At 42.1% G+C, this 26,499-nt stretch overlaps 1 protein-coding gene across 6 annotated transcripts; it reads right to left on the bottom strand.

Annotated features, from left to right (window-relative positions):
- Nucleotides 1–3,426: 3,426 nt before the first annotated feature.
- LOC148357686 (Na(+)/H(+) exchange regulatory cofactor NHE-RF3-like) lies at nt 3,427–25,758 on the bottom strand. 6 transcript variants are annotated; one of them, XM_088345823.1, is made up of 11 exons: nt 25,667–25,758; nt 20,965–20,992; nt 18,535–18,596; nt 18,237–18,448; nt 16,065–16,136; nt 15,710–15,842; nt 14,754–14,890; nt 11,925–12,132; nt 6,663–6,859; nt 6,486–6,572; nt 3,427–4,640 (listed from the first exon to the last, which is right to left on the bottom strand). In XM_088345823.1, exons 1-11 carry the CDS (start codon nt 25,698–25,700, stop codon nt 4,611–4,613), a joined length of 1,200 nt encoding a protein of 399 aa, XP_088201949.1. In that variant the 5' UTR covers nt 25,701–25,758; the 3' UTR covers nt 3,427–4,610. The 6 variants fall into 6 exon arrangements, with proteins under 6 accessions (XP_088201949.1, XP_088201950.1, XP_088201951.1 ...); XM_088345824.1 differs by lacking the exon at nt 25,667–25,758 and adding an exon at nt 22,749–22,811; XM_088345825.1 differs by lacking the exon at nt 25,667–25,758 and adding an exon at nt 21,101–21,741 and having other exon boundaries at nt 18,535–18,697.
- Nucleotides 25,759–26,499: the final 741 nt, after the last annotated feature.

The raw sequence follows: 26,499 nt of genomic DNA, 5'->3' as shown, positions 1-26,499 counted from the left end.
CAAAATCTTTCTTTGCCCTTTGTACTAATTAGGAATAAAAAGCTTTCAGCTTGAAAAAGGTTGGAGACCCCTGTATTAGATTTATTTGCAATTGCACATGACATAGGCATTCTTTGACACACTGTACACTGATTTGTATAATACACACGCACACTTTTATTTTAGACCTATTTCTTTGGATTTCGTAATTTGCACTTATACTGATAATTTGGTAAGCATATCCTTTATGATAGCATTATCTGAATAATATAAGTTGGGCGCATTTTAGCGCCAAACTGCAGCACCGAAATGTTACTCAAGTAAAAGTACTGTTACTTTGGAAAAATATGAATAGGTAAAAGTAAAAAGTCATCTAGAAATGACTAGAGTAAAAGTAAGTGCATGCTGTGCAGATCCTCCACTAGGGATTTTTTTTTTACATTTAAAGCATGAACCCAAAATTGTACCGCTTATCCACATGTACTGTAAGAGTCTGATAGTTTGATCTGACTGCTTAGGCTCGCAGTAGGCATGCTGCTCAAAGGGGCGTGTCGTATCTGGTCTTCTGTGCATATCTGTGGGAACTGTAAATAACGCCAATTTCCGACACGCTGTGCATTAAGTACAGTATAAAGCTACATTCAAGGTGCACTGGCAGATTCTCAGTCCACAACCAAAAAAATATCAAATGAAAATTTGTTGTCAAGTTTGTACACGAACAAGTTTACCGACCAAATTTTATAGACGTTTTAAATACTTTGGGTAGGCGTAGCTTGTTGCATCTCATAAAAGTACCATGTTACATAGAGCAATGTGATTCTGCTGTTTTATTGAAGCATAGCTGTCAATGTACACAGTTTTAAAAAAAATACACTGCTACGTATGATAAGCAACACCGACTTTACTGCAAATGGGAAGAGAACTAAATCAGAACTAAATAAAATAAAGTTGTTCGCCTAACATGCAAAAGTCACTGGTACGAGACCGGGTGAAAACATTATTTGCCCTGAGAGGGATGGGCGCCACCAGGCTGTACTTGCCCAAGACACACCACAGAAATGGTGCCCCTACAACCCTGGTCGTTAATGGATACAAATAAAACAACAACCGACAAGTTACTTATAGTGTTTGTTAATTTTTGTGTTTGTCCATTTTTGTGTGTGATTTTGTGTCGGTTTGTTAGTATGAGTGTTTGTTAATTTGTTTGTGTGAGAGTTAATACGTGTGAGAGTGAGGTGAACTAGGGAGAGAATGGTGGGAAGGCAAACTAAAAGAAACATCATATGTTTGGGAGCAATTTGACTTCATAGCACCAAAAAGATTCAAGTGTCGCATTTGTGCTCAAGAGTTAGCAATTAAGAATACCATCTTCAATGTTAAGGCACTTGCGCTCGAAACACTGAAGGTCCTACCTCTGCAGAGGAGGAGATCCTTTGAAATATTGGAACTCTAGTGCAGCCACTTATCCTCATCTTGCAGAGCCTTTGGGGTTTATTCGCATACGCCAGCCACCTCTGTCCCATGTGAAAAATGATTCCCAAAAGCTGGCAATGTAATCAGCAAAAAGAGGAACAGGATGAAACCTAATGCTGCTGAGATTGCTATTTTGGGGAATAAAAATATGTGAAACTCCTAATCTCCCATCCATGTGTCACTAGTATTCCGTGCACCTGAGTTGCCATTGCACAAAAGCATTTCTATTTGTCAATATAAAGTGACACAACAGTTTTTTTATGCTTTTGGCCGGCAGTAGGGGTGATTTAATCCATGCCAGGCCAGGCCAGGAGTAGAACCCTGCCTGCACCTTAGGCAAGCCAGGTAACCAGTGTACCACCCACAAATTTGGTTATTTTGATAATTTGCACTTTGGTTACATGTAACTTCAATATATTTTTAGCTTGTCACCACACTGAATCAAGTCAGATTTCTTAAAGCACGGAACCATTTCAACACATTTAGAGGTAAGGCCGGGCCTGTAAAAATCCCGCTGGCCCGCAGGTATTGAAATCTGACCTGACCTGACTAACTAACTTGATTTACCGGGCCGCGATGAAACATTTATGGCCTGCAATGTTTTAGTATCACTTTATCTCAATGTATTTTGGCCAGAAAAAAGTACGATTTGTTAAGGTTAAAATAAATAGATTAATCAAAACACACACAAAAAGCAACTTGCTTTAAGAAGCGTTGAAACTAAATAAATAGGGACTCTTTCAGGAACACGTTTTTACAATGAACAAATCACACTAAGAACAAGCCTGCTGTACAGTAGAGAGTAACTTAACATAATATATAAACAAACAAGATAGATGAAATACAAGGTTACTAATTTAAGAACTAAAATAACGTGTTAAGACCACTGCTAAAAAAAGAATGACCAAACAAAGTTAAACATGCGTAAAAATAAGCCAACTAATAAATTCATATGACTCCAACGAGAGAAAAAACACGATCTTGTTTAAATAACAAGAATTGGCTCAGTGTAATACAATACATTTCAAACATGAACAGACAAAAAAGGTTACAAATTGTGGAAAACAAAAAGAATGGCGGCTGAGTGGTTAGCGCGTCCGTGGCACTGTTCTGAGGTCATGGGATCGAATCCAGCTACCAGCTTTCCTGTGCGGAGTTTGTATGTTCTCCCTGTGCTGTGTGGGTTTCCTCCGGGCATTCCGGTTTCCTCCCACATTCCAAAAACATGCACTTCCGGTTAATTGGCCAGTGCGAATTGTCCTTACGTGTGAGTGAGCGAGTGGGTTGTCTGTCTCCGTGTGCCCTGCGACTGACTGGCAACCAGTTCAAGGTGTCCCCTGCCCACTGCCCGAAGATAGGTGGGATGGACTCCAGCACCCCTGCGACCCTACTGAAGATAAGTAGTGCAGATAATCGATGGATGGAAAAATGGAATAAACGTTTTGACCTGCTGCCTGTCCCTGCCCATGGTTTGCAGATTGCAGCCTCGTTTCCTGGTCTTTATCCCAGTAAAATAAGAGAAATGATTAAAGCCTCAGACAAAGATTAACATATAATTTTCTAAAGCAGGATATTATTTACGTTGTTTAGGTTGTCATGCAGGAACAAAATCGTGTCTATTGAGCAAGGTTTAGGTGATGTTCTCTGCTGATATATCGTGCGCCCTGCTGCGCTAAAAACTGGCTAATTGCTGGTGCTGGTTGCCGGTATACACATCACGGATTGTACTAACTTGGCAAATTTGGGAAATATGCCGGAGTTTATTCTCCTGCGTGAATTTAAAACAGCAACAAGAGAGAAGCGGAGGATTTAAAGGGAAAAAAAGCAGTGCTAATGACATTTCAGCCCAGCCCGACCCGAATTCGGTGAAGCGGTCTCGTAACTCCACAATATTCATGGCAAATGCCTAAGAACACTGAACCCTTTCAACAAATTGCATCATATTGATTCACGTTATCAGAAGGCTTTGGTTTCTTCATCACTATATCAAAACACTGAACCATTTCAACACATTTGCTTTAATGGTACAGAACACATTGGTCAAGCAAGGTTGTGACTCACCACACTGTTTAGTGGCAAATGCTTCATAACCATGAATCGTTTCAACATATTGATTCACTGACTCAGAAATCTTCAGTTCTCCATTACTGTAGAAAGCTTCAGTTTTTCCATCACAACGATTTTGTTCTGAAGATTGGAGTATCACATTGTACAAGACACATTGCATCAGTTGTGGGTTTCATGTTTGCTGTAAAATAAACTTGGTGGTGATGACACTACGTCTATTGCATTTGTGACATTAAAGGCACAGGTACATGTCTTTGATTCATGCTTTTTATCTAAGATAATTTATTGTCACTAAATGTATGTTATCCTATATTTTAAGTCGCAGCAATGAAAAATGAATACATAGTGACCACAAGTAAAATTAAAACTGATAAACTTAAAACTTGCATTTGTGCATAGTGCTTGCTTGTAATATACTCTAAAATCATGTACTAAACAACTAACATAAAACCCAATTAGGAAACATAAAAAATCCCAATAGAAAACAATCGTGGCATGGCAATAGAAATGCAATAAACAAAGTACCCTAAATTATGGACTAGGAGGCCGTGACTTTTGTCACAAGCTTTCAAACCTGCGTGTTATGCAATGATGTGGCTAATTCATGCATTATTTTCTAACGGCCTCCAGGGGAGCCCGGGCAAGAAGGGTGAGACACGTGGAATATATGTGTCGAGGAAGACCCAAGTTTAATGTTACTTTGTGCTTTGTGTATGAATGAAACTAGCATCAACAGACCCTCATCATGGTAAAAGTGTCATTCAAAATAGAGGGCTAACTACCATACTGGAAATAAAGTGCCAAGTTCGGAACTCGGCTTGCGTCCTCTGGTGAACGGTGGCACCATATCCTAACAAGACTGCTTTCATTTTGTTTGAATCATTTTATCTAAAGTTGCCTTTTAATACATTTGTGTCAAGCAATACCAAACATTTATGCGACAACTGACACATTAAAGTATGCCAACACTTTTATTGGCATGAATTGTTTTATTACGTGCATGAATTAAAAAAGGATTTTAAGCCAAAACTTGTTTTAACCTTTAGCTTCTCTGTTGAGGCGAATAGTCTTCCTTGCTTTTCTCTGTGTTGTCACAGGAGAGCATCACCAAATCTTTGTTGCTGAAAGAAACAGTAAAAGTATACTCATTTGTCTTGCTTAAAGGTGTTCACCAAAGACCATTTTTTTTAAATTAGGCACAGAACGTGTAGTGTTCCTCCCCACAATTATGCAAATATATTAAAAAATATTCCACACCCTGGGTGACTCTAGAAATTTAGGCCCAAAGTTGACCCATCTAGCTCTTTTCCTCTAGATCTGTGATAACATTGAAGGAAAGCATCGCTTGCAACGTGGCAAATCCTGTTAAAACAACATCTGTGGCAGCTCCGAAACAGACGGCGATTGTAATGAACAGCGATTGCATACAGCTCATTTCTGTTTGAAGAATTTGGAACTTTGCTTACCCTGTCACTAGGGGCCTTGTGCATGTCGACCTTCAAAAGTTACGTGAGGTAAGTTTACCTGCAGCTGTTACAGTGTACATTCATTCTTTGCCTTTCCCTCCTTTTAGGTAGGCGATTGTTGCTTATCGGTAGTGTTTTTTGGCTTGTGTGTTGCGATTGGTATAATCTTGTTAGGCTAGCTACCTGTTAGCGTTGGGGCTGCCAAAGGCTTCCTGTTTTATTTGCGCCCGTTTAGGCCCTGTTCTCTGCACACAGTGTTGTTTGGCCAGATAGCTGGCTAGACTGCTGTGCCCATTGGTTTATACCCGGCCGGATTCGCTCTTGTTGCTGTAGCTGTTTTCCGTTGTTTATTCCTGGTTAGCCTGGCTGCTCACTCTGTGGTTTTGGTCTCGCCAGGGATTCTCCACAAAAACTACCCAAACTTTAACCTCTCTGGCTAATTAACCCGTACACCAATATACAGTAATCCCTCGGTTATCGCGGTTAATGGGGACCAAAACCACCCGCGAAAAGTGAAAATCTGCGAAGTAGCGACGCCCCTTCAAAAATGCTTACATTTTTTTTTTTTAATTATTAAAAAAATTATTATTTTATTTTATCATCATTATGCTTTAGACCCGCGAAGCTCTGAACCCGCGAACGTGGAACCGCGAAGTAGCGAGGTCCCACTGTAGTGAGGCTTGCTCAAGTGCTGGTGTTCTTCACATAAAGTCATAGCTCAGGAAGTCAAAGACGACTACTTTTACAAGGTTTAAAGCAGAGGGTCTCCACAATGTGTCCACGGGCACCAGGTAGCCTCCTAAGACTGGAGTGTAAAACTCGTTTTAGCCCAGGGGCCACAAAGTATAAAAAACATTCTCACAAGTGCCATATTCATAAATTAATGGCCTAAAAAGTGTGCCTTAGCTGTAGTGCTGAAAGAATTGTCAAAGACTTACAAATTATGATTCACGGATATGAGATTTGATTATAAAACAATTTGTATTTTATTTTGGGTTTTTATTTTTTTCTGAAAATATTAACTTGAATATGGGAACTTTACTGTTACATTTTATATCTGTTACAAAGAGGAGCTAAAGAGTCTTTGAACTCCTGCAAAGAGACCCAGATATTGCCTTAAACAGCACCTCTATGACTGTCAATTCAAGTAAAGAAATATTGGGGTGGGTTTCCTCAATGTTCTCTGGTTGATTAGTGGTATTCAGCAAATACCAATTTCATATCTATTCTAAAAAGGTGCAAAGGTTTTTTTAAATTTCTGCAAAGACACCCAGGTGCTAGTTTATTTAAATTCTGTTTTTTTTAAATTGCCTCAAACAGCGTAACTTTTATTAAAAAAAAAAAAAAACCAACAGGATGGGTTTCCTCAATGCTCTCTGGTTGATTGATGGCAGGGCTTCTGTGTTGACTTTCTGGGAATTTCTGCCACACCGCTTCCACCAGCATGAATACACCAAAAGTACTTTCTAACCGTTAAAGGAAGTATAGCAAACAGAAAACCTGTACTCGTTGAGGTTCAGTCTGACCCAGGAGGCTGTGATCCTTGTGTATGAATTCTTCATGAAAAAACAGGGGAGAAATACCAAGCTGAAGGAAAATGAAATTGCAACAAAGTCAATATCTAATATTTAAATTGTATTTGTTTTGCTTTTTAAAGCATCATTGATACGAACCTACCTCTGTGAAGAGACGTCTCCCCGGTATGGATATGGCCGTTAGGCTGACTCTGTCACCACTTTTTCGAACCATTTCAACAATATTGTCATGCTCCATGTACTCCACCGGTTCTCCATTGACTGCCAGCAATAGATCTCCATCTTCCATTCCAGCTTCTTCTGCTGGACTCCCATTTTCCACCTCCCGAAGTACATGAACTGAGAGATGGACCGTTGCTATTTTTTAGCCCTTTGACATTTATCAAAAAAAAGTTTTAATAACATAAGGAAGGCGCACAATGGCCTGTGTGTGTGTGCGTGTGTTTGTGTTATAGTCTCCGAAACATCCATCTATCGATCCATTATCTGCACCGCTTAGTAGGGTCGTGGGGGTGCTGGAGCCCAGCTATCTTCGGGCCGTGGGCAGGGGACACCTTGATCAGGTTGCTAGCCAGTCGCAGGGCACACAGTGACAGACAACTCACTCGCTCATTCTCACCTAGGGACAAATTGAACTGGCCAATTAACCTGAAATGCATGTTTTTGGAATGTAGGAGAAACCCGGAAAGCCCGGAAGAAACTCACGCAAGCACGGGGAGAACATGCAAACTCCACACAGGAGGTTTGATCTAATGACCTCAGAACTGTGCCGCACACGCGCTAACCACTGCGCCTCCGTGCTGCCCGTCTCCGAAACAGCACAACTTATTTTTTAAATTTACATAGTTGTACTTTAGGCCTCCACATGTATCTTTAGCTAGGTTTCATGTCAAGGCACTGTAACAATGTTCTATACATTGTCTGTATGACTAAGACTCACGAGACGAGAGTATAATTTCATGCTTCTGTAATCAAACATCCAAGATTGTTGGCAACTCCAACATACTGTCTCTGGGAATGTGTGTTACCTTTAATGTCCCCAGTCAGCCTAGTATAAGCACATTAGTTCCACCATTTGGTTCCTACCAATATTCCCACAGGCAATTAATACCCCAAAAATCGATAAACATGTGCTGTGGAATGCTCTGCCCTCTGAGATTCGATCTGTAATCTCAGTGGCACTGTTTAAATCTAGGCTCTAAACACACTTATATTTAAACGCTTATGGATGATGTTGACATCATACTCCTGTCTTCTTGTCCCTGAGGGAAAATGATGAGCCAGGTTGTTGTGCGGTGCATGCATTCTGAGCCATTATACCAGCACTTGGACCTGATATCATCATCATCTACAACCTGCTTTATCGGTCATGATTTTGGATCATTAAGCTGTCAACCCTTTTTCCATTATCACTTATATGTCTTATTGATTATGTGTTTTGTCTGTTGATGCCCTATGCAACATCTATTGCAGCCTGGTCATTCTGGAAGGCGTATTACCTCATGTGCGGTCCCTCCTCCAGGTTTCTTCATACTAAGTGTTTAAGTGTTTCCTTTCCCTCATGTAGGTTTTAGGTCAGGAGATAGTGTAATGGTCGTCTGTAGTCTGTACACCACTTTGAGACTTCTTGTGATTAAGGGCTATACAAATCAACATGATTCGACTTGACCTTCGTGTGGTTTGCTTTCATGAGGCCTCTAATGCCCTCTAGCGGCCAAATTTAGGAAGGCAGCTCCTGACCACTGACCACTCCAAGCAGCCAAATCCAATCTTCCATCTAGCCGGCAACCAATACCAGTGTTCTACAAAAACGTTCTACCCTCACGAGACATTCTACCATAAGCTGACCTGAAAGCAGTAATTTTGTTTTCTTGAAAATCAAATAAAACCAGCAACACTGAATTACTGATGATATAAAATAAATGTTGTGTTTTCATATAAATAAAAACTTTAATTTAAAGTAATAGATGAATAATTGCTCCCTTTTTAAGCACTAAATTTGATCATTTGGAGTGAAAAAAACAATGCAAAAGGACTACTTAATAAGTGTTTTAGTACATGAAATTTGTTGAGACACTTTATGAAGAAAACCCACAGAACAAACTGTAAACACCTGAAATTGCCAGACAGGCACCCAGAGCAATTTGATTGGGTAAATGGTAGGGGCTGGCGATCACATAGCTGTCACATAGACGAAGGTAAGTCAGTATCCTTCTATTTTGCAGTAAATTGTGACATCTCAAAAGAAAAGAGCACGCTGTTTTGAAACTTATATTTACAACAAAATTGATGGTCAAAATGAGCCTTAATTATCTGCGTTAGGGAGACAAAGTTTTTGTACTTGTAGATATGGGACATAGGCTCTGGCATTATTATTATTCAATCGATTTTATTAAATCATCAAACAGTGAAATAAAATGCGCTGAAGAATAAGCTTTCGTCTGGAGAGCGGGTTTGGTGGTTTTGTTGAATTTTGTCTTAAAATATATGGAGTGGCTCTCGAAAAAAAGTCTAAATACAGTAATCCCCTGCCACATCGCAGTTTATTTTTCACGGTTTCGCTGCTTTTCGGATTTTCATCATGCAATGTGTTCAGTATTCTTGTTGGCTAACAATCAGTTGCTCTCGCCCTTTACCTGCGCTTCATTGAATTTCTTCCATTTGACATTTTGAGCACTGCACAGGAATCACTTCGCTTTGATTAGGGAGTCTGATTCCCCCCCAAATCTCCACCAGATATAAGGCAGCTGCTCGGCGCAGCACCATGAGGGGCCGGTCACACAGACATTTGCGGCTGAATCACGGCCAGAAATTTCTGCCTTTGAGGCGGACGCTATTGGACGCATTGAGATCGCCATTCAGACGAGATACAGCAGTGCTTAACACGAGGTCGGAAATTCGCGCGCGGGTGGCAGCGCGAAAAAGTTTTGTGCTGCTCAATTCTTCAGAGCGCGGGTACACAGCATTTCACGAGCGTATCAAGGTTGAACCAGAAATTTCTGGCCGTGAAGCAGATGCTGTTGGGCGCTGTTGGACGTTTTGAGACCGCCATATAGACGAGATACAGCAGTGCTTTACTTGCGGTCGGAAATTCACACGTGGTTGGCCGCGCGCAAAACTTTTGAGCTGCTCAAAAGTTTGAGCACGTGTTAAACCGCGTGCCGCACACGTGGTCAACACGAGGTAATGACGCGGAAATGACGCTGAACGACGTGCTCTGGCCGCGGCCAGGGCGTGGTTACACATGGGTAGAACGGGAAATTTCAGCGGGTAATCATGGGTGGAGCATGGTAATAGCATGTTCTGCGCCTGTATCGCGGTGTTATTACGTGAAATTAGTGTGTTACGCGTGTGACAGTCAAACGCCTTTCTCCGCGTATATACAGCGCGATTTGCCGAGCACACGTCAGTTGTGCTCGAGACGTCAAGGGGGTGAACATGGATCCCCGTCAGCGTAGTGACCTCGTCTTAATCCATTTTTGTTTCTTGACATTTCTTTTCAAGATAATAAAATAAAAATGATGCCATAGCTTGAAATCTTGATCTTCACTGGACTGTGTCTTGAGCGGTTATGATTTCTACAGCCCGGTGTTATCCGAGAAATGCATCCCTGTCGAGATTCGCATCCCCACTTTTACCTCGTTTTATCTCACTTTTAGGGAATGTAATGGCGAACATATAACCAAAACCACTTCGTCTTGCATTTGTTGGGAATGTAATACAACTTAAACCATTCCGTCTTTGTTTTTGTTGTGAACGTAATCGAACGGTAAATCCCCCCCTCGCGTGAACGCGCATTCTGCTGCGCTTCCAACAAAAGCGATCGTATTCTATATAAAACGCTTATTAAAACAATAAAGCGAGCTAATTATAACAATTGGGAGATCCTAGTCTATATAACGCGTTTATTTAAACAATAAAGTGCGATCGTATTCTACAAAATGCGTTTGTTAACGCGGATGAAAAAGTCACCAACGTCAATGCACGCTTCCCACAAAAGCGATCGCAGCAGAATGCGCGTTCACGCGAGGGGAGGGGGGGTGGATGTGTTGCGTAGGAGTCGGATTTGGGCACAACACCGGCTCGGGAGCTTTTATACCCGATGTCCACACGAGAAAATGACGCAGAAATGACGCGATGAGGAAGCGGAACAGTCGCCGGCGTGTTTTGCGGGCATACCACCGATGAACAGCGGGTTGGCCAATTTTGCGCATTTTCCATCGCGGGCAACCACGGGCAAAAAAAAAAACGCAAAATTTTAGCCGTGATTCAGCCGCAAATGTCTGTGTGACCGGCCCCTGAGGCTTACACGTCAGCCGGGAGCGCACGGTGCCCCAGCCGCGTCGTCAGGCACAATACCCCATCACGTCACCAGACTGCATTGTCGGCAGCGCATGGCACTGTGCCCAGCACGGAGCGTGGCTGCGTTGTCCTTTAGGGCTTGGCACCCAGCAAGCACCCAGCCCATGGCTGGTGCGTTGTCCAGGAGCACATGGCCCTGCAGCTGAGGGAATCCGCAGGAGAGGCCATTTTCGCGTTCAGAGTCGCCCCAAACACTCACAACGCTGACAGCCAATTGCACCATCCGCCTCCGTGCAGGGTCGTATAATAATTTAAAAAACTAACTTGCGGGTTATGACTATCGCGTGTAAGGTATCAACTTTGGGAAAGCATTCTGATTTGCATTGGGTGAAGGGCCCCACTCCACATTTCCTTTCTTCCCCCCTCCTTCCCCAGCTGGAATACAACGTTAGAACAGCGCATTTGAGTTTGCGCACAAGAGACTTATCATTGAAATATCACCTGTTTAAAAATAATGAAACAATGTCAGAACATGTGCAGAGATTACTAGGCTTTAGGTCAATTATTTACTGAGATTGAATTGTCTGGTGTGGCACTAGGCATGAATGTCTGGTTAGGTGTTATCTCGCATTTGTGAAACAAAGGACTTTCCAGGTTGCCTTGACAATCTACTGAAGTTTCCTCTGTAGATGATTGTTCATTTTTATAGCCCTTAATCAAAAGAAGTCTCAAAAGGCTGTACAGACTAGACTACCTTTACACCATCCCCTGACCTGAAGCATGAGGGCAAGCAAAAACTCTAACACCTCAGTGTGAAGAAAATCAAGAAAATTTCTTCAATTCAAGAGTCTGTGTCTTGATTAGGGTATGTTGAACTATCAAAAAAGGTCAAAAGAATTCAGCCGAGTTTAAAAGGATAAACTTGGCTCTTCAATTTAATTGGTCGATTGACTATTTGTTCAAATAATGTATTGACCACGCCAAGTTCGCCTCAGCTGCAACTTTTTGGAACGCAATTCCAGGGAAAAACGAGGGATTACTGTATTTTGCTTTCATGGCTCTTTGAGTCTAAAATGTCCCGACCCCTGTTCTAGCATCTTACCTGCTTGTTGTTTATCTGGAAAGCGTTCTTGCCTCAGCAGGAAACCATATCCATCAGGTCCTTTGACCAGGTGCATGGTCTTTGCCGAGTGCGGGAGATGACATTGCTTGGCCAAGACAGGCAAGATGGGCATCTTCCTCCTCATGTAGTGAGATGCGCTTTCATCATCGATGACCAGCACGATTGCCGAGTCTGCACTCTTTTTGAGCTGAGAACAGAATGCAGGATTTGTTCGCATTCTGAATTTGGCATCACACAACTTTTTAGTACAGAGCTACCTCTTTTACGAGCACTTTTACAAATGAGAATTTAGATAAACAAGTTTTTTATTAGCAAAAATCTTGCTAGCTTTAAAAAGGAAAATACAAAAAGAATTGTGCTATAAAATACTGTGTGTATGTTCATTTAAAGTTACAGTAATATTTTAAGTTTACAGTGATTATGTATCATCAACAGTCTCTCAATCTCATAACAGTCAACCTCCGCCAATTCCTTCCCCTATTAACGATTGCAAATCCTTCCTTATTAAGCAAGAATAAACCTTACAAACAACGCGGCACCTATTTATTCACAGCAAGTGAGACTTTGTACAATACCACGGTAATACTGGCAATCTACGATGACGTTGTCGTCTGCCACCAGTGCACTAGACCAATGTTTCTTAACTGGTGGGTCAGGACCCAAAAGTGGGTTGCGGACCCGTTTTCAGTGGGCTGCTGGCATTTGCTGTGGCACGGGTTTTCGTTCGCATGAGACAACAGTTCCATCTAGTGGTCAAATAGTACACGCTGAGGCTTTAAACTTCCCGACTCTTTCATTGGCAAAACATGAGAATGTCAGAACCAGAACAAATAGTAGGCCCAAACGCGTAACGTTTCACGCAAAAGTTTATTGGGATATCAAGGAAACAAACGGCAGCGATCCGGTGCTCGCTGGACAGGAGGAGCAAGCATGTGGAAGTGAGTGGATTTGCTGGGGCGGGAGATCGGAGCGTAGTCAAATGGGCAAAACGGGTCAAGAGTCAAAGTGCTTGCCTTGCGTATGCGGAGGTTCGCTGACGGACTGACAAGGAGTGACTGGAGTACTGAGGTTAAATAGAAGGTGAATCAATCAGGCAACAAGCAGCAGCTGGCGCCAAATGAGCGGGCACAGGTAAGGGCAATGAGTAATCATGACAGAGAAGTGGATTTTATGTTTTTGATTTGTTTGAAACTTATCATTAGGGTGGAAGTCAGACCAGTTTAGAACCACTGACCTAGACGATCTGGATTAGAGACGAAATAGGCAAGTTGAGGGCGTTTTTTTAATTTCCTTTATAAAATTTAGTATACAGCGTACACAACTTGAAATGATCAAAGAAAATAGGAGTAACACATAAAAGTTGACAAGTATGCCATCACCGTCACTTTTCCTTGTAACCGGCCCATCATTACCCCCTCTCGCCCATTCCTCTGCACCTCACGTAAACCTTTGTGTGGTGCGACTGCCTCCGTGGTAAGTGCGCAAACATAATGAACTTGCATTTTATCTCATTGATTTCATCTTATTCCTCGACTTATTATGTTTGGTTACTATTCAAAAGCGTTTTTAGTGATCAGTAAGATGTGTTGCTGGATAAAGGATGGATATGCAAAAAGGTTTGCAGGTGAGTGCTTTAAGGCTGTATTCATACTTTATTTATTGGCTCTTTTATGGAATTATGCTGCTGATGTCATACCACTAATTTTGCATTTATGACTTAGGTCAGTCCCTAAGCATTAACTAGTGGATGTTTTTGCATATTCATTCTGAGACTTTTTTTTCTCTTGTTTTTGTCTTTTAGGCCTTTTGTTACATGTTCGAGCTGGAATGTAGCGTGTGATCTGGTTGTAAACAATGATCACCTCGCTGTAATCATTCACTTTAAAGACTATTCTATTCTATTCACCCATTTATCGTCCCATTCTTTCTTATCTTTGGGTCTTTTATTACATGTGTATCCTGTTGTTATCAATCACAAAAAAGATCTATTCTATTGTATTCCATTTTATTTGCCCATTCGTCCTCCCTTTCTTTCTTATCTTATGCTCCTCTATTGGGTCTTTTATCACGTGTGCATCCTGGATTTCAAGTACTTGAAGACCTCCCAAAGATCTTTACAATGTGCTTCACACTTACCCATTCACGCACACACACACTTACACAACGATAGCGGCGACAGCCATGCAAGGTGCCCACCTGCTTATCAGGGGCATTAAGGGTTCAGTGTCTTGCTCAAGGACAATTCCAGGATAAATATGTAATAGATAGATAGATAGATAGATAGATAGATACTTTATTCATCCCCGAAGGGAAATTCACTTTTCCAGCAGCATCCCTAAGCTGAGAACAATCGAAAATAACTGAGAACAATCGAAAATAACACACTTAAAAGAGAAATAAATGGGCCAATAGGACAAATGAATAGAATTGCCTTCAATTTGATTTCTAACAACATAACGAACATTACTTTTACCAATATTAGACGTAGCACTCCAGGACAAACATGTAATAAAGGTCTGAAAGACTAAAATAAGGGAAGAAGAATGGCAGGATGAATGGGCAACTAGAATAGAATAGAATAGAATAGAATAGAATAGGTCTTATCACTATATAAAATGCAGACAATTTATCTTTCTTTTGGTTCACTTTTATGCTTTCAGGAGGTTGGGAATGGGCCAATTAGTTTTTAATTATTTCATATCGGGAAAATGCGCTTGTTACACAAACAATTTGAGCTTACAAACACGATCCTGGAACGAATTAGGCTCGTATGTATGAGTACCACTATTTGTGAAAAGTGTTACTCACAAATTTGTTGATGGAGTGGTGAGTCATATTTGATGCTGTGACACCGTTCAACCAGACCAATCTGTCCCCACTGCGTAGTCCCGCCTTTTCTGCTGCGCCACCAGTCTCCACACTCAGTTTGCATTTTCCTTTAAGGCCTGGACACATTTAACATTGGGGGGACTTGTGAAATAACGTGAGGGGAATTTGGCGTCGAACCTTTGGCTGAAAAACCACGACAGCACTGTGCCCCCCTCACCTGACACCGTTTTCAGTTCTGCTTCGAATTGTTTATGTCACATCTTTTTAGATCATGTTATGATTCAAAATGGCGATTACAGAGACGAGCACATATTTAATACTGCGCTGAAAGAAAATGCAAATGAGAGCTGCATTGCATAAAACGTAAGCCCTGTATTTCTAGAGACAGCGCCAGAGCAACCATTCTGGGGAGAATAGTGTCAGATTGCAACGCATATGTCTTTTTGTGTCGTTGTCAATGGTGGTTGCCACGGTAAAGGACCAAATTACATTTGCTTGTTATCGTTCCTCGAGGGTTAAAGAAATCTTCAGCGACCTGAAAGTGACGCTGATCATATGAAAACAGAAGTGAAGCGTTTTTGATAGATGACCTGCTCTTTTGTTCAATTCGGATGTATAAATTGACGACTTGATTTGTAGGTGAGAACTTTGAAATATCGTGTGTAAATATTCGGACTTCACGTTTTGCTCCTGTTATGTATTATATGACTGATGTTGGGATCAACATGGACTAATTTCTCTCGATTGGGCATCATGAATGTTTTCAGACGTCACCATGATCTTTTGTGTTTATAGGTTGTGTTGTGGAAAAGAGCAGCTCGCTGTTTTCCTCTTACCTTCTACGAAAAAAAAGGACTAAGCAGTGTTTAAAATGTGATCAAAAAAGTAGTGCTGCAGTCCGGAATTTATGGAATTGTTTGAATTTTTGGCCATACCTTCTGCCGACATCAGGGTCATCCCTAGGCCGCAGTGCAGGTGCCTTTTGATGTGGCACAGTCTGGGCCGACAGCATTTGTCACCATTTGCGGATACAGCCAGCCTTTCAAGGTCCACACCTGAACACACCGCCTATTTTTGCGCAAATGCATTAGAATGGACACAATGCACTAAACAAAAAATAGCCATCACGATTTTCTGTGATACATTGTCCACAAAATTAGAAAAACTATTCAAAATTAGACATGTTTTATGCCACAAACACAATGGCCGCAAAATCTAGCAACTAACACCTGGATCGCATTGAATGCGTCCATTGCATTAAAAGCTATAGGGTCTGAGAATTCGTGGTACCTGCTCATAGTCATCCTTCTTCAACACCAGGAGAAATAAATGTCGACCACACGTCCTGATTTTCTTTGCCACCTGTCAGATAAATAGTTTTAGTGTGTATTTGTTAAGGGACATTCATGTAATTCTTCCAATTTCATATTAAAACCGTTCAGGTCTTTGAATTGACCTCGGGGATAAATCTGAATATTTTCAAAACAATTATTTCAAAACTGTTCTCCATATTTCAGGTTTTGGCCACACAAAATAATTGATGCTTTCCCCAATTCCTTTTCTTTGATAACTCACATATTTGATGGATTCAAACCATTCTCTCATTTTTGAATTATTGCATTTGAAAAAGGCCCTGCAATAGTCCAAATTCCACGACGTAGCACTCTTTATCTTCTTAAAATTATTATACAGCCTTGAGCACAGGCGGATTGTGCGAGGGTGACGGTGCCGTGGGTGATGGCGGCGAATCTCCCTAACTGCAGCACAGTGCGCTCCCAGATGATGCGGTGGCTGCGTTGTCAAGCAGAGCATGCGGCGCCCCAGCAGGGCGCATAGCCGTGTAGCCTGACACCACACAGCACGACACCCCAGCACGGCGCCCCAACACGTGGACTCCTTGGCAGTGCGGCACCCCAACACGGGACCCTAGCACTACACCCTAGCACGGCGCCCCAGCACAGAACCTCACCACGACGCGTGGCTGTGTTGCCTGGGAGTACAGGGCGCATGGCCACATTGTATTCTACAAAATGCGTTTGTTAATGCGGATGAAAAAGTCACCAACGTCATTGTGCGCTATGATTTCCGCGATACGATCGCGCTTTATTGTTTAAATAAACGCGTTATATAGACTACGATCGCCCAATTGTATTAATTAGCTCACTTTATTGTTTCAATAAGCGTATTATATAGAATACGATCGCTTTTGTCGGAAGCGCAGCAAAATGCGCGTTCACGCGAGGGGGGGATGATTTTGTACGGGAGTCGGATTTGGGCACAACACACAGTTGTCTTCCGGTGGCACAGCATGGGGGCTGGGACCATGTACTTGGGTGCCGTGCACTGCCGGACAACACTGTCATGGCCAGCATGGTCGCCGTGGCGACCGGTCTGGCCTGCCCCCTGGGCACCAGCTGAAGCAGATCTGCTAATTGCGTGTGTGCTACTTAAGGGTGAGTTGTGGGTTTTCTGATACACATTTTCCGTTTTGTTATGCCCTGTCCTGTTTAGTTTGAGTCGGAGGAAACCTGTACTTGACCATTCTGAGTGTAAGAATGTTTTTGTTCTGTTTTGTCCCGGAGTTTTGGACGACTTTTATTTTGTTAAATAAAAGTTATGATTGTCAACGCAATTGAGTTCTCCCTTCCTGCCTCCGTTCTGGTCCGGTCACCACCTCGTGACAAACATGGCCATGCGCCGTGCTAACAGCTGCCTTAAAACTGGTTCGGACTTGGGGAATCAAAATGATGTGATTTCGGTGCAATGCTCTAAATGTCAAAGTGAAGAAATTAACTGAATCTCAAGTAAACTGCAGGAGTAAGTGACTGTTTGCAAATCAGAATGCTTACACAAAGCACGATGAAAATCAACGAATCAGCAAAATTGGGAAAAGTGAACCGTGATATAACAAGGGATTACTGTATTTTTATAATTCTATTATTATTTTATTTATATTATCTTCACACAGACACAAGTCAAAAGAGGGGCATTACAAATGCATGGTGGAAGAACACAATTATTATTTCCCACCAAAAAAAAAAAAAAAACAGATCAGGCTCTCAGTAGGGGAGAAAAAGCCCCTAGTGAGGGGAGGGTCAGGCTCCATATGGCCCGCCCATAGCAATGGCCTTTACATTCAAGATTTTTTATGTTGAAAAAGTATTTACACCCTCGACTCTCATGCTTTACCGTATACTTTTTCACTTCTGTTTTATACTCTTCACTACATTTCAGTACTTTTTCATGCTTGTCACTATATTTCAGAACTTTAACGTACCGGATTTTTTTGTACTTTTTAGGAATTTACTATTTTCTTTCATTCCTTTTTCATACTTTCCAGTAGTCTTTCAATCTTTTCACCATTTTTTTTATATTACTGCTTTTATTAGATTTTTTTTTGCGATGCATTACAAGATTTATTTTTTTATTTCTGAGGGGAATAAAAAAGTTCTCCAATCCAACCTTATCAAAGTCCATATTGATCACACTTTCCTCATTGACCCCCAAAAGTCGGCCGCCCTCTTTGAGTCCGCTGTGCTCTGCAGGGCTCCAGGGGTCCACGTCTATGATTTCTAAGCCTTGATTTTCTGTGACCCTCTGCAAGTGGAAGCCAAAATTCTGCCCATCCAAACGTCTCAAATGGTACATTTTGGGAATATGATTCTGGTCTGACTCTGGACACAGGTACAAGAAAAACAGGTCTGGTATGGGAGGGTGAAGAAGGAGGAAACTGTGTCATGACTTTTTCTTGAAACCTTACCAAAATCATCAGTGATGACCAGAGCCGGATTATCGATACCTTCCTTTGGGTTGAAGGCAAAACTGTCAGCAGAAATGTAAAAAAAGCTCATGGCTGCTCGACCTCACACATTACATGTGTACAGTGGTGTGCCGCCAGGGCCTGCAAGGCCTTCTTTGTTGGCCTAAAGATATCCGAACCATGTGATGTTATTTATGTTTTGTCCATCCAATACCTAAAGAATTCCAAATTGTCTGTCAGCTTTGTTTATTGCTTCTCCCTAGTTCAGATTCAGATTCAGATTCACTTTATTGTCATTCGTATATACGTGTATACAGAACGAAATGTCGATACATCTGACCCGCACAGTTTCTTTGAACGTCAGCCGGGATAGATAAGATTAACCATGTCTTCGTCAGAATTTTAGCGCAGCAGTTCGTCATCTCGCGGTTCGATGCCACTTCCAGTTGTTAAATGGTCCAGTTTATTGTCCAGAGAGCGAACGTTGGAGAATGGATGGGAGAGGCGTTTAGCCTTTAGCCTGGCTGTTAGCCCGGCCCGACAACCTCGCTTCCTCGTCCGGCGGTCACGCCGCTGTCTTGCCACTCTGCTTCGCTGCTTTGTAGGCCGCTGGGTCTTGTTGACATAGCAGTCCGTGCCTAATAAACACTCCCGAGTGGTCGTAGCACCGAGCGCTTGATGTCTGGATGATCGCATATCCAGCAAAAAAAAACTGCGATCGTATCTTAATCTGCAGTTCGAGCCGACTTTGTGCGCCGTCAAAACTGAGTCGAAGACTGGGTCTTATGGCCGACGTGTAAAAAACTGTTGCGAGCCGATGCAGCCGCAGCCGAACAGGGGCGCCGCCATGATGAATGCGATTTGCGCTGCTTCCAGATGTTTGCTTTCGTAATTAAGTATTTACCATTTAGTTGTTGTTCAGACATGAAATGAAATGATCTGCATTTTATATAGCGACTTACAATGTGCTTCACACTTACCCATTCACACACACTCACACACCAATAGCGGCCGTACAGCCATGCAAGGCGCCAACCTGCTTATTGGGGGCATTAGGGATTCAGTGTCTTGCCCAAGGACACTTCGACATATTGCACGGAGGAGCCGGGAATCTAACCTGCAATCTCTTGATACCCAGACAAGCGCTCTACCTCCTGAGCTAATGCCGCCCCATAAGCGGAGGACACAAAAAATCCTGAAGGCAACTAACAACAGTATACAACTAACAACAGTCTTTGAGAAAACTGTTGGTTTAAACAACCGGATTCAGAGTTTGCACTTGAGCGTCTGCTAGCAGGCGTTAGAAAACGTCGCCGGTTTTGCAAACCATGATTTGGCCCAGGCCCCTGAATCCCAGGTCCACATCAGACCAAATAGGTTGTTGAGTTTATAAACCCTTGACGAACATCAGTGGCGGGGAGTGCAGTTAACATCTAGTTCTTTAGCGTCAGTCTGTATTAGTGAATTAGTGCTGTGTCGTTCGGAAAAAAACTGTCTATGAGCCGGCTCTTAAAAGTGAAAATTTCCCTTTTTTTTATTTGTGAGGACTCCTCTTTTCTTCATGGTGTATTTTGTGGAACTAAAATTTAGAATAGAATTTACTTTTATTGTCATTCTTTGTAACCATGCACACAGAACGAAATGTTGATACACCTGACCCGTACAGTTAAACTGTAACGAGCCGATGCAGCCGCAGCCAAACGGGGCGCCGCCATTTTAGACCCGACTGCTGTGTTGGGAGTCATTAGGTAACCAAACCCGCCAATTCCAACCCTTAATGCCGAGCGCCAAGCAGGGAGGCAATGAGTACCAATGTTGTAAGTCTTTGGTACGACTTGGCCGAGGCTTGAACCAGCGACCTACCAGTCTCCCAGGCGCCCTACCATCTAGGCTACCGAGCTGGTGTGGGTATTTACTGCAAAGTTCAGTTATTCCTCAAATGTTTTACCAAACTTAATAACCAGAAGACGTCGTCGGAGCCCAATCTTACGGACAAAATACACTACGTGTACACGTCTATTGTCACGCTTAACCGTTGACAAAGCAACTCTGCTTATATATAACAATAATGCAACTACTGGCTAAAATGTGATTGGTTAAACGCTTAAATATGGGAGCACACATCTGAAATCAGTACAACCAGAGAGAAGCAATTAAACGAAGCTGACACACAAACTGCCTAAATCAGTTACGTGGTGTGCTTCTTCGTGATGGTTGGAACGTGACTGATGACCTCATTGAACCAAGGTCAAACTACGCTTTGCTTTGTCACGGAAAGTTTTATCTGGCACACGCTTTGAGATGTTGGTTTATTTTGCGCAACTATATTTAATACAGCAGTACTTATTGATAATAGCCACCAATTGTCAGTAACGCGTTACTATGTAACCCTTTACTGGCAACGGTGTTTTACAATAACCATTTACTCACCGGGGAAGCTCAATAACGTTCGGACAACCTGTAGGATAAAAAACAAAAAACATTAAAGGTATAGTATGCCCAAATTATAAAGCATGCAACATTTGACAAAATAGCAAATGTTTTATTTTGCATAAAATTTATATACATTTCTTTGGTGTATTCAAATTATTTTCTGGGACAGCCTGTTTCGTTTTTGACTTCTTAAGCTGTGACGTCACCAGAGTAACATTGGCACCCTTGCAAGCCAGCCATTATAATTGTCCTCGTGTTAATTAGTAGAAGAGGTTACGAGTGTTTCAAGCCAAGTATTGGTAGTTTTTGTGGAGAATGCCAAGGCAAGGTGGATGCAGTAATGGTACAACAAAGGGCGAGCAACAAGGAAAAGCGGGGACAGTAACAAACGCCAACCCGACTGGAAAACAACCAATAGACACGACAGGCTAGCTGGCTATTAATGAGGATTAACTAGAACTATCAACGGAAGGCGGCAGCAGACTCATCACAAAAACGACCAAAACTACGCAGTGAGCAGCCAGGCTAACTAAGAACCAACAACGAAAAGCAACTCCAGAGACATACATGAAATGAAATGAAATGAAATGAAATGATCTGCATTTATATAGCGCTTTTCAAGTCAATGACTTCCCAAAGCGCTTTACAATGTGCTCCACATTTCCCAATAGCGGCCTTGCAGCCATGTAAGGCGCTAACCTGCTTATTGGGGGTATTAGGGGTCAGTGTCTTACCCAAGGACACTTCGACATGTAACACGGAGCCGGGATTCGAACTGGGATCCCTTGATCCCAAGACGAGCGCTCTACCTCCTGAGTCACTGCCGCCAAGAATAAACCAACTGACACGGCAGGCTAGCTGGCTTCTTATGGGGGCTAACCTGAACGATCATCGAAAGGAGACCGCTCCCTCGGCAAAAAAACATAAGGCAGGCCGATCAAAAACATGCAGTGAGCAGCCAGGCTAACCAGGAACCAACAAGGCAAAACGGCAACAGCAACAGAAGTCAACCCGGCGGGAATAAAGCAATGTATATTGGTTTGTCTGTCTGTGTGACTGTCCACCATATAAAAAGGGTAAGAAATTCTTTCACAGGCAGTCAGTTAGGTTATCCTAGATGTTAAAACTGAAAACAAAAAAGCAGACTCTGCATTCTGTTTATTTTTTATTTTTGCTGACTTAGCAGCCCCTCCCAGAAAGTCATTCTGCACTTTTCAGGCCTGGACAACTTTGGTCAGTATCACAATCTTTTAAAAGCTATCAGGTAGGTAACCTTCCCAAACACAAAAATAATTTTGTGTTTAAATGCGTGTGATGCTCTAATGGCGCACAGCCATTCTAGTTAACAAAAGCATTTGGTTTTCTAAAATGAAATACTTCCCTTATTGATTTTTGTTTATAACACTTAATTGTTGCATTCAAGCTCCTCTGTTTCTTCCGGACTTACTGCGCCTCAGCAGTTTTGCTCATATTGTGATGACTAGACTGGCAATGTTTAACGGAAGGTTTACTATCCATACATAGTGTTGGTTCCAGTCACCTTAGCAGCAAAGTTAGCGAGTGTTGTAATCTTCACACCAGTTAAATACAAGAATCCACTTTATATTTCAATGATCCAAAAAACACTTCTTGCTATGTTGCAGGGACATCACAAACACAACTGCAGTAGATTGTTATAGTCAAGTACGCCAACAACTCCCATTAGACAAAAGGCAAAATCCTGTTGAAACTGTTGTAAAAACTTTGTTACGGAAAAGAGTGAAAGAGAAAGAGACGCTTACCTGAGTTGGAGCACATTTTGTTGCCAACATGCTATCGCTATAGACTGAAGAACAGTCTAGAGATCAGCTTCACAGGTGAAAGATTATAAAACCTTATCAGTAAGTTACTTTGAGACTCCTTCTCGACGTTGTTTAAATATTTACCCACTGTGTGGTACTTTAAACAACTCAGTCATGTGCCCGGAGGGAATCAAAACAGAGAAAACAGCGACATCTTCATTTTTAAGTTATTTACAAAGACCAACATTTTTTTCACCTAGGGACACAACACATAGTGTTCCTCCACACAATTATGCAGATATGTTGCAAAATATTCCACACGTCAGGGGTTTCAAAATATGTAGTCTTAAACTGACCCAGCTAGCTTGTTTCGTATAGAGCTATGATATAATTGGAGGAACACAACATTTTAAAATGTCAAAAATACATTAACACAACATGTGATGCAGCTCCGAAACAGACAGCGATTGTAGTGAACATTTATTGTAAACCGCTTTTTTCTACTTGGAGAAAATGTAACTTTGCCTACCATGTCGCTGGGGGCCTTGTGACTGTTTTGTCGGTGTCGCAAGCTGCGACCTCCAAAAGGTGCATGGGGTACCTTTCCCTGCTGCTGTTCGAGTGTGCGTTTCTTGGTTTCCTTTATGTTGTACCATTTCTTCTCCCCTTTTTTTCACAATTTTATATTGAATAGAATAGAATAGAATATGCCTTTATTGTCATTGTTACAACATGGGATATGCTGTGACAACAAAATTGGACGACTCCAGTTCCACATTTACAGTGAGGATAAGGAAACAAAGAGATAAAGGAACAAAGAACTAACTGTCTTTGTTGTAAGAAGGCTTTGTTTTCCTCCGGGGGGGTTGATAAGGGGGGTGAGGGACAAACAGAGTTGGTGGATACAACCGAAATGTTTGACGTTTGATCTTATATTACACATAGTCCAGTGTTTTTCCCGAATTGCTTAGTCCACATATTGAATGGATTTGGGAGTACAGTCCATAAACATGCCCGATTAAAGTCGCCGTCGACGATAAAGTTCCGTTGGGGGTGTGCAAGCTGCTGTTTATTGATAGCAGCGGGCAGGAGATTTAGCGCTATGCTAACGTTAGCATCCGGTGAAACGGTTAGCGGTGGAAAGTAAACAGCAAACACAAAGACCACAGTTAACTCTCCCGGTGCATAGAAGTGTCTGCACGATACTGCTAGAAACTCCATATCGAGTGAGCAGTGTGTGTCAATGGTTCGGCTGTTATTGTATTGCAACATAATGTACAATTATAATTGATCATACATTGTACTTTTTTTTTTACAACAACATGGTGTCAAAATAGCCCTTACAAAAGTCACGCAGGTTGGGGCAGCAGTAGAACATATGTCTTAAATTGCAGGGGAACCATGGCAATTATCACACCTATCTAGGACACTTGGATAGATGTTAGAAAGTTTGGACTTTGACTAATGAACTGTGAAGCACTTAAAATTGGATAAGTCCCAACTTAGCACAAGAGGTTGAAGATTTTATTCTAAAGATCGCTCAGCCCCAAAAATCAACAATTTGTAGACCAAGTTCTTCTTCCCACGCCAACCTGATTCCAGTACAGGACTGTTCCCTCAATGACGGTATGTAATTGTAGATGTTTGAAATCTCCTCTGTAATGGGTTAAATAAAAGCAATCGTTACCAGTCCTGTACAGGAGATAAGGCCGGAAAAACAGATTTTTGAGATAAAATCAAGGACCTGAAAGCAACAAAAGAAATGTGTGGTACCATGCCTGTCATGATTACTAATCAGTATCACCTGTGCCCACTCATTTGGTGCCAGCCGTTGCGGGCTACCTGATAGGTTCCCTTTCCCTTTTTAAGCCCAGTCCTTTCACTCTCCGGTTGTCAGTCCGTCAGCGAACCTCTGTTGTTACAAGGCAAGCACGTTGACCCTGACTCCCGTCTGTACCGCTTTTGGCACCCGTTTTCCACCCGTCCGTTCCTGATCTCCCCGTTTGTCTCCGGCTACGACCTGTTTTTGATCCTGACCATGTTTGCTCTCCCGTCCCGGCTTATGACACGTTTTTTGATCCCGACCACGTTTTTAATCTCCTGTCCCGGCTATCGAGCTGTTTATTTCGTCCTCGACACCGCCATCTCTCGTTCCGGAAGATCCACTTCCGTATTCGGATCACAATCTGTTTGTGTGAGCAGCTTGCTTCCCGCGTCAAGCGAGCACCGAATCGCAGGCGCTGCCCTTCCTTTTTCTATCAAAAAACTTGTGGTTAACGCTACGCATTTGGTTCCTGATTCCGTTCTGGTCGTGACAATGTCTACATGCACCGTCGTCACAACGCCTAGGCTGTCTCTACAAAAACGACCAAAACTTAACTTTAGCCCTTTTTGACTAATTAACATGTAAAACCATTTGGCAACTAGCTCGCTAGGGTACTGGTGTTCCTCAGGTGAATTACAAAGACAAGACATGCTGTCTTCAAAATGCATCATCTCGGAAAATAATTCAAAGATACCAAGGAAATATATGCAGATTTAATACAAAAAACATGTACTATTTCCTCACATTTTGCGCGTTTAAAAAATTGGGAATACTTATAAACTAAACATTAAAACTGCTAGGGAAAAAATAACACTGAAATGTATGAAGACTGTCAGATGGAAGAATCAGTGGAGCATGTAATTATAGAATGCAGGAGGTAAGAAATGTGAAAAGAGAAGGAGAAGAAGGGGCTAATAGAAAAAAGGAAATGTCACTGAAAGGATTATTGGACTTAAAAAACAGGCTTCAACAAATTTGTTTTACAAATTTTGAGTAGTACAGGACTTTTAAGTAGAATTTGAGGAGTGAAACAGAGACAAAATTCTATAAATGATAGATGTGGAAATAAACAATAGTAATGGATGCGACCTACCGATAAACTCGAAAAAGAATGGTATCAAATCCATCAAAAGCCATCCCCATTCCAATCGTTTAGTTATGTGCAGTGTTGGGCTTGTTAATCTAAATCAGTAATTCGTTACCGTTACTTTCATTAATTCCGTTACCCCAGGATTACTAAGACCTGAAATGTTATGATTACTCATTACACTCACCTGTGCCCGCTCGTTTGGCGCCAACTGCTGCTGGTTACCTACTGGTTCGCAGTCCTACTTAAGCTCAGTCCTTTCACTCGCCGGTTGTCAGTCCGTCAGCGGACCTCTGTTTTCACAAGGCAAGCATTTTTGACTCTGAGACCCGTCAGTCCCCTTTTGTCACCGGTTTTCCACTCGTCCATTCCTGATTTTTTTTTTGACCCTGACCACGTTTGATCTCCTGTCCTGCTTAACGACCAGTTTTTTGACCCCAACCACGTTTGATCTCCCGTCCCGGCTAACGACCTGTTTTTCCGTCTAACTACGCTACGATCTCCCGCTCTGGAAGATCCACTTCCGCATTCGGAACACGCTCCGATCCCGTGAGAGGCTTGATTCCCGCATCCAGCGAGCACCGGATCGATGGCTGGCGCTGCCTTTCCTCTATATTTCTATAAACTTGTGAGTAACGTTATGCATCTGGGTCCTACTTCTGTTCTGGTCGTGACATAAAAATGGTGCGTTACTCTGAAAGTAAGTAGTTACAAATGACCGTATATACTCACACAGAAACTTACCTCAAACTAAAACTGCTTAAAGATAGCAACATGATAATAGAAATAGAAGAAACATGTACACCGACCTGTGGAAGTGGTAAGGCCTTTTTATTTGA

Source organism: Urocampus carinirostris, chromosome 10, assembly GCF_059441175.1.
Source record: "Urocampus carinirostris isolate Australia breed hairy pipefish chromosome 10, RoL_Ucar_1.0, whole genome shotgun sequence".
NCBI classification, from domain to species: domain Eukaryota; kingdom Metazoa; phylum Chordata; class Actinopteri; order Syngnathiformes; family Syngnathidae; genus Urocampus; species Urocampus carinirostris.
Note: the sequence above shows the minus strand (reverse complement) of the source record. Positions and strands in the feature narration are given on the sequence as shown.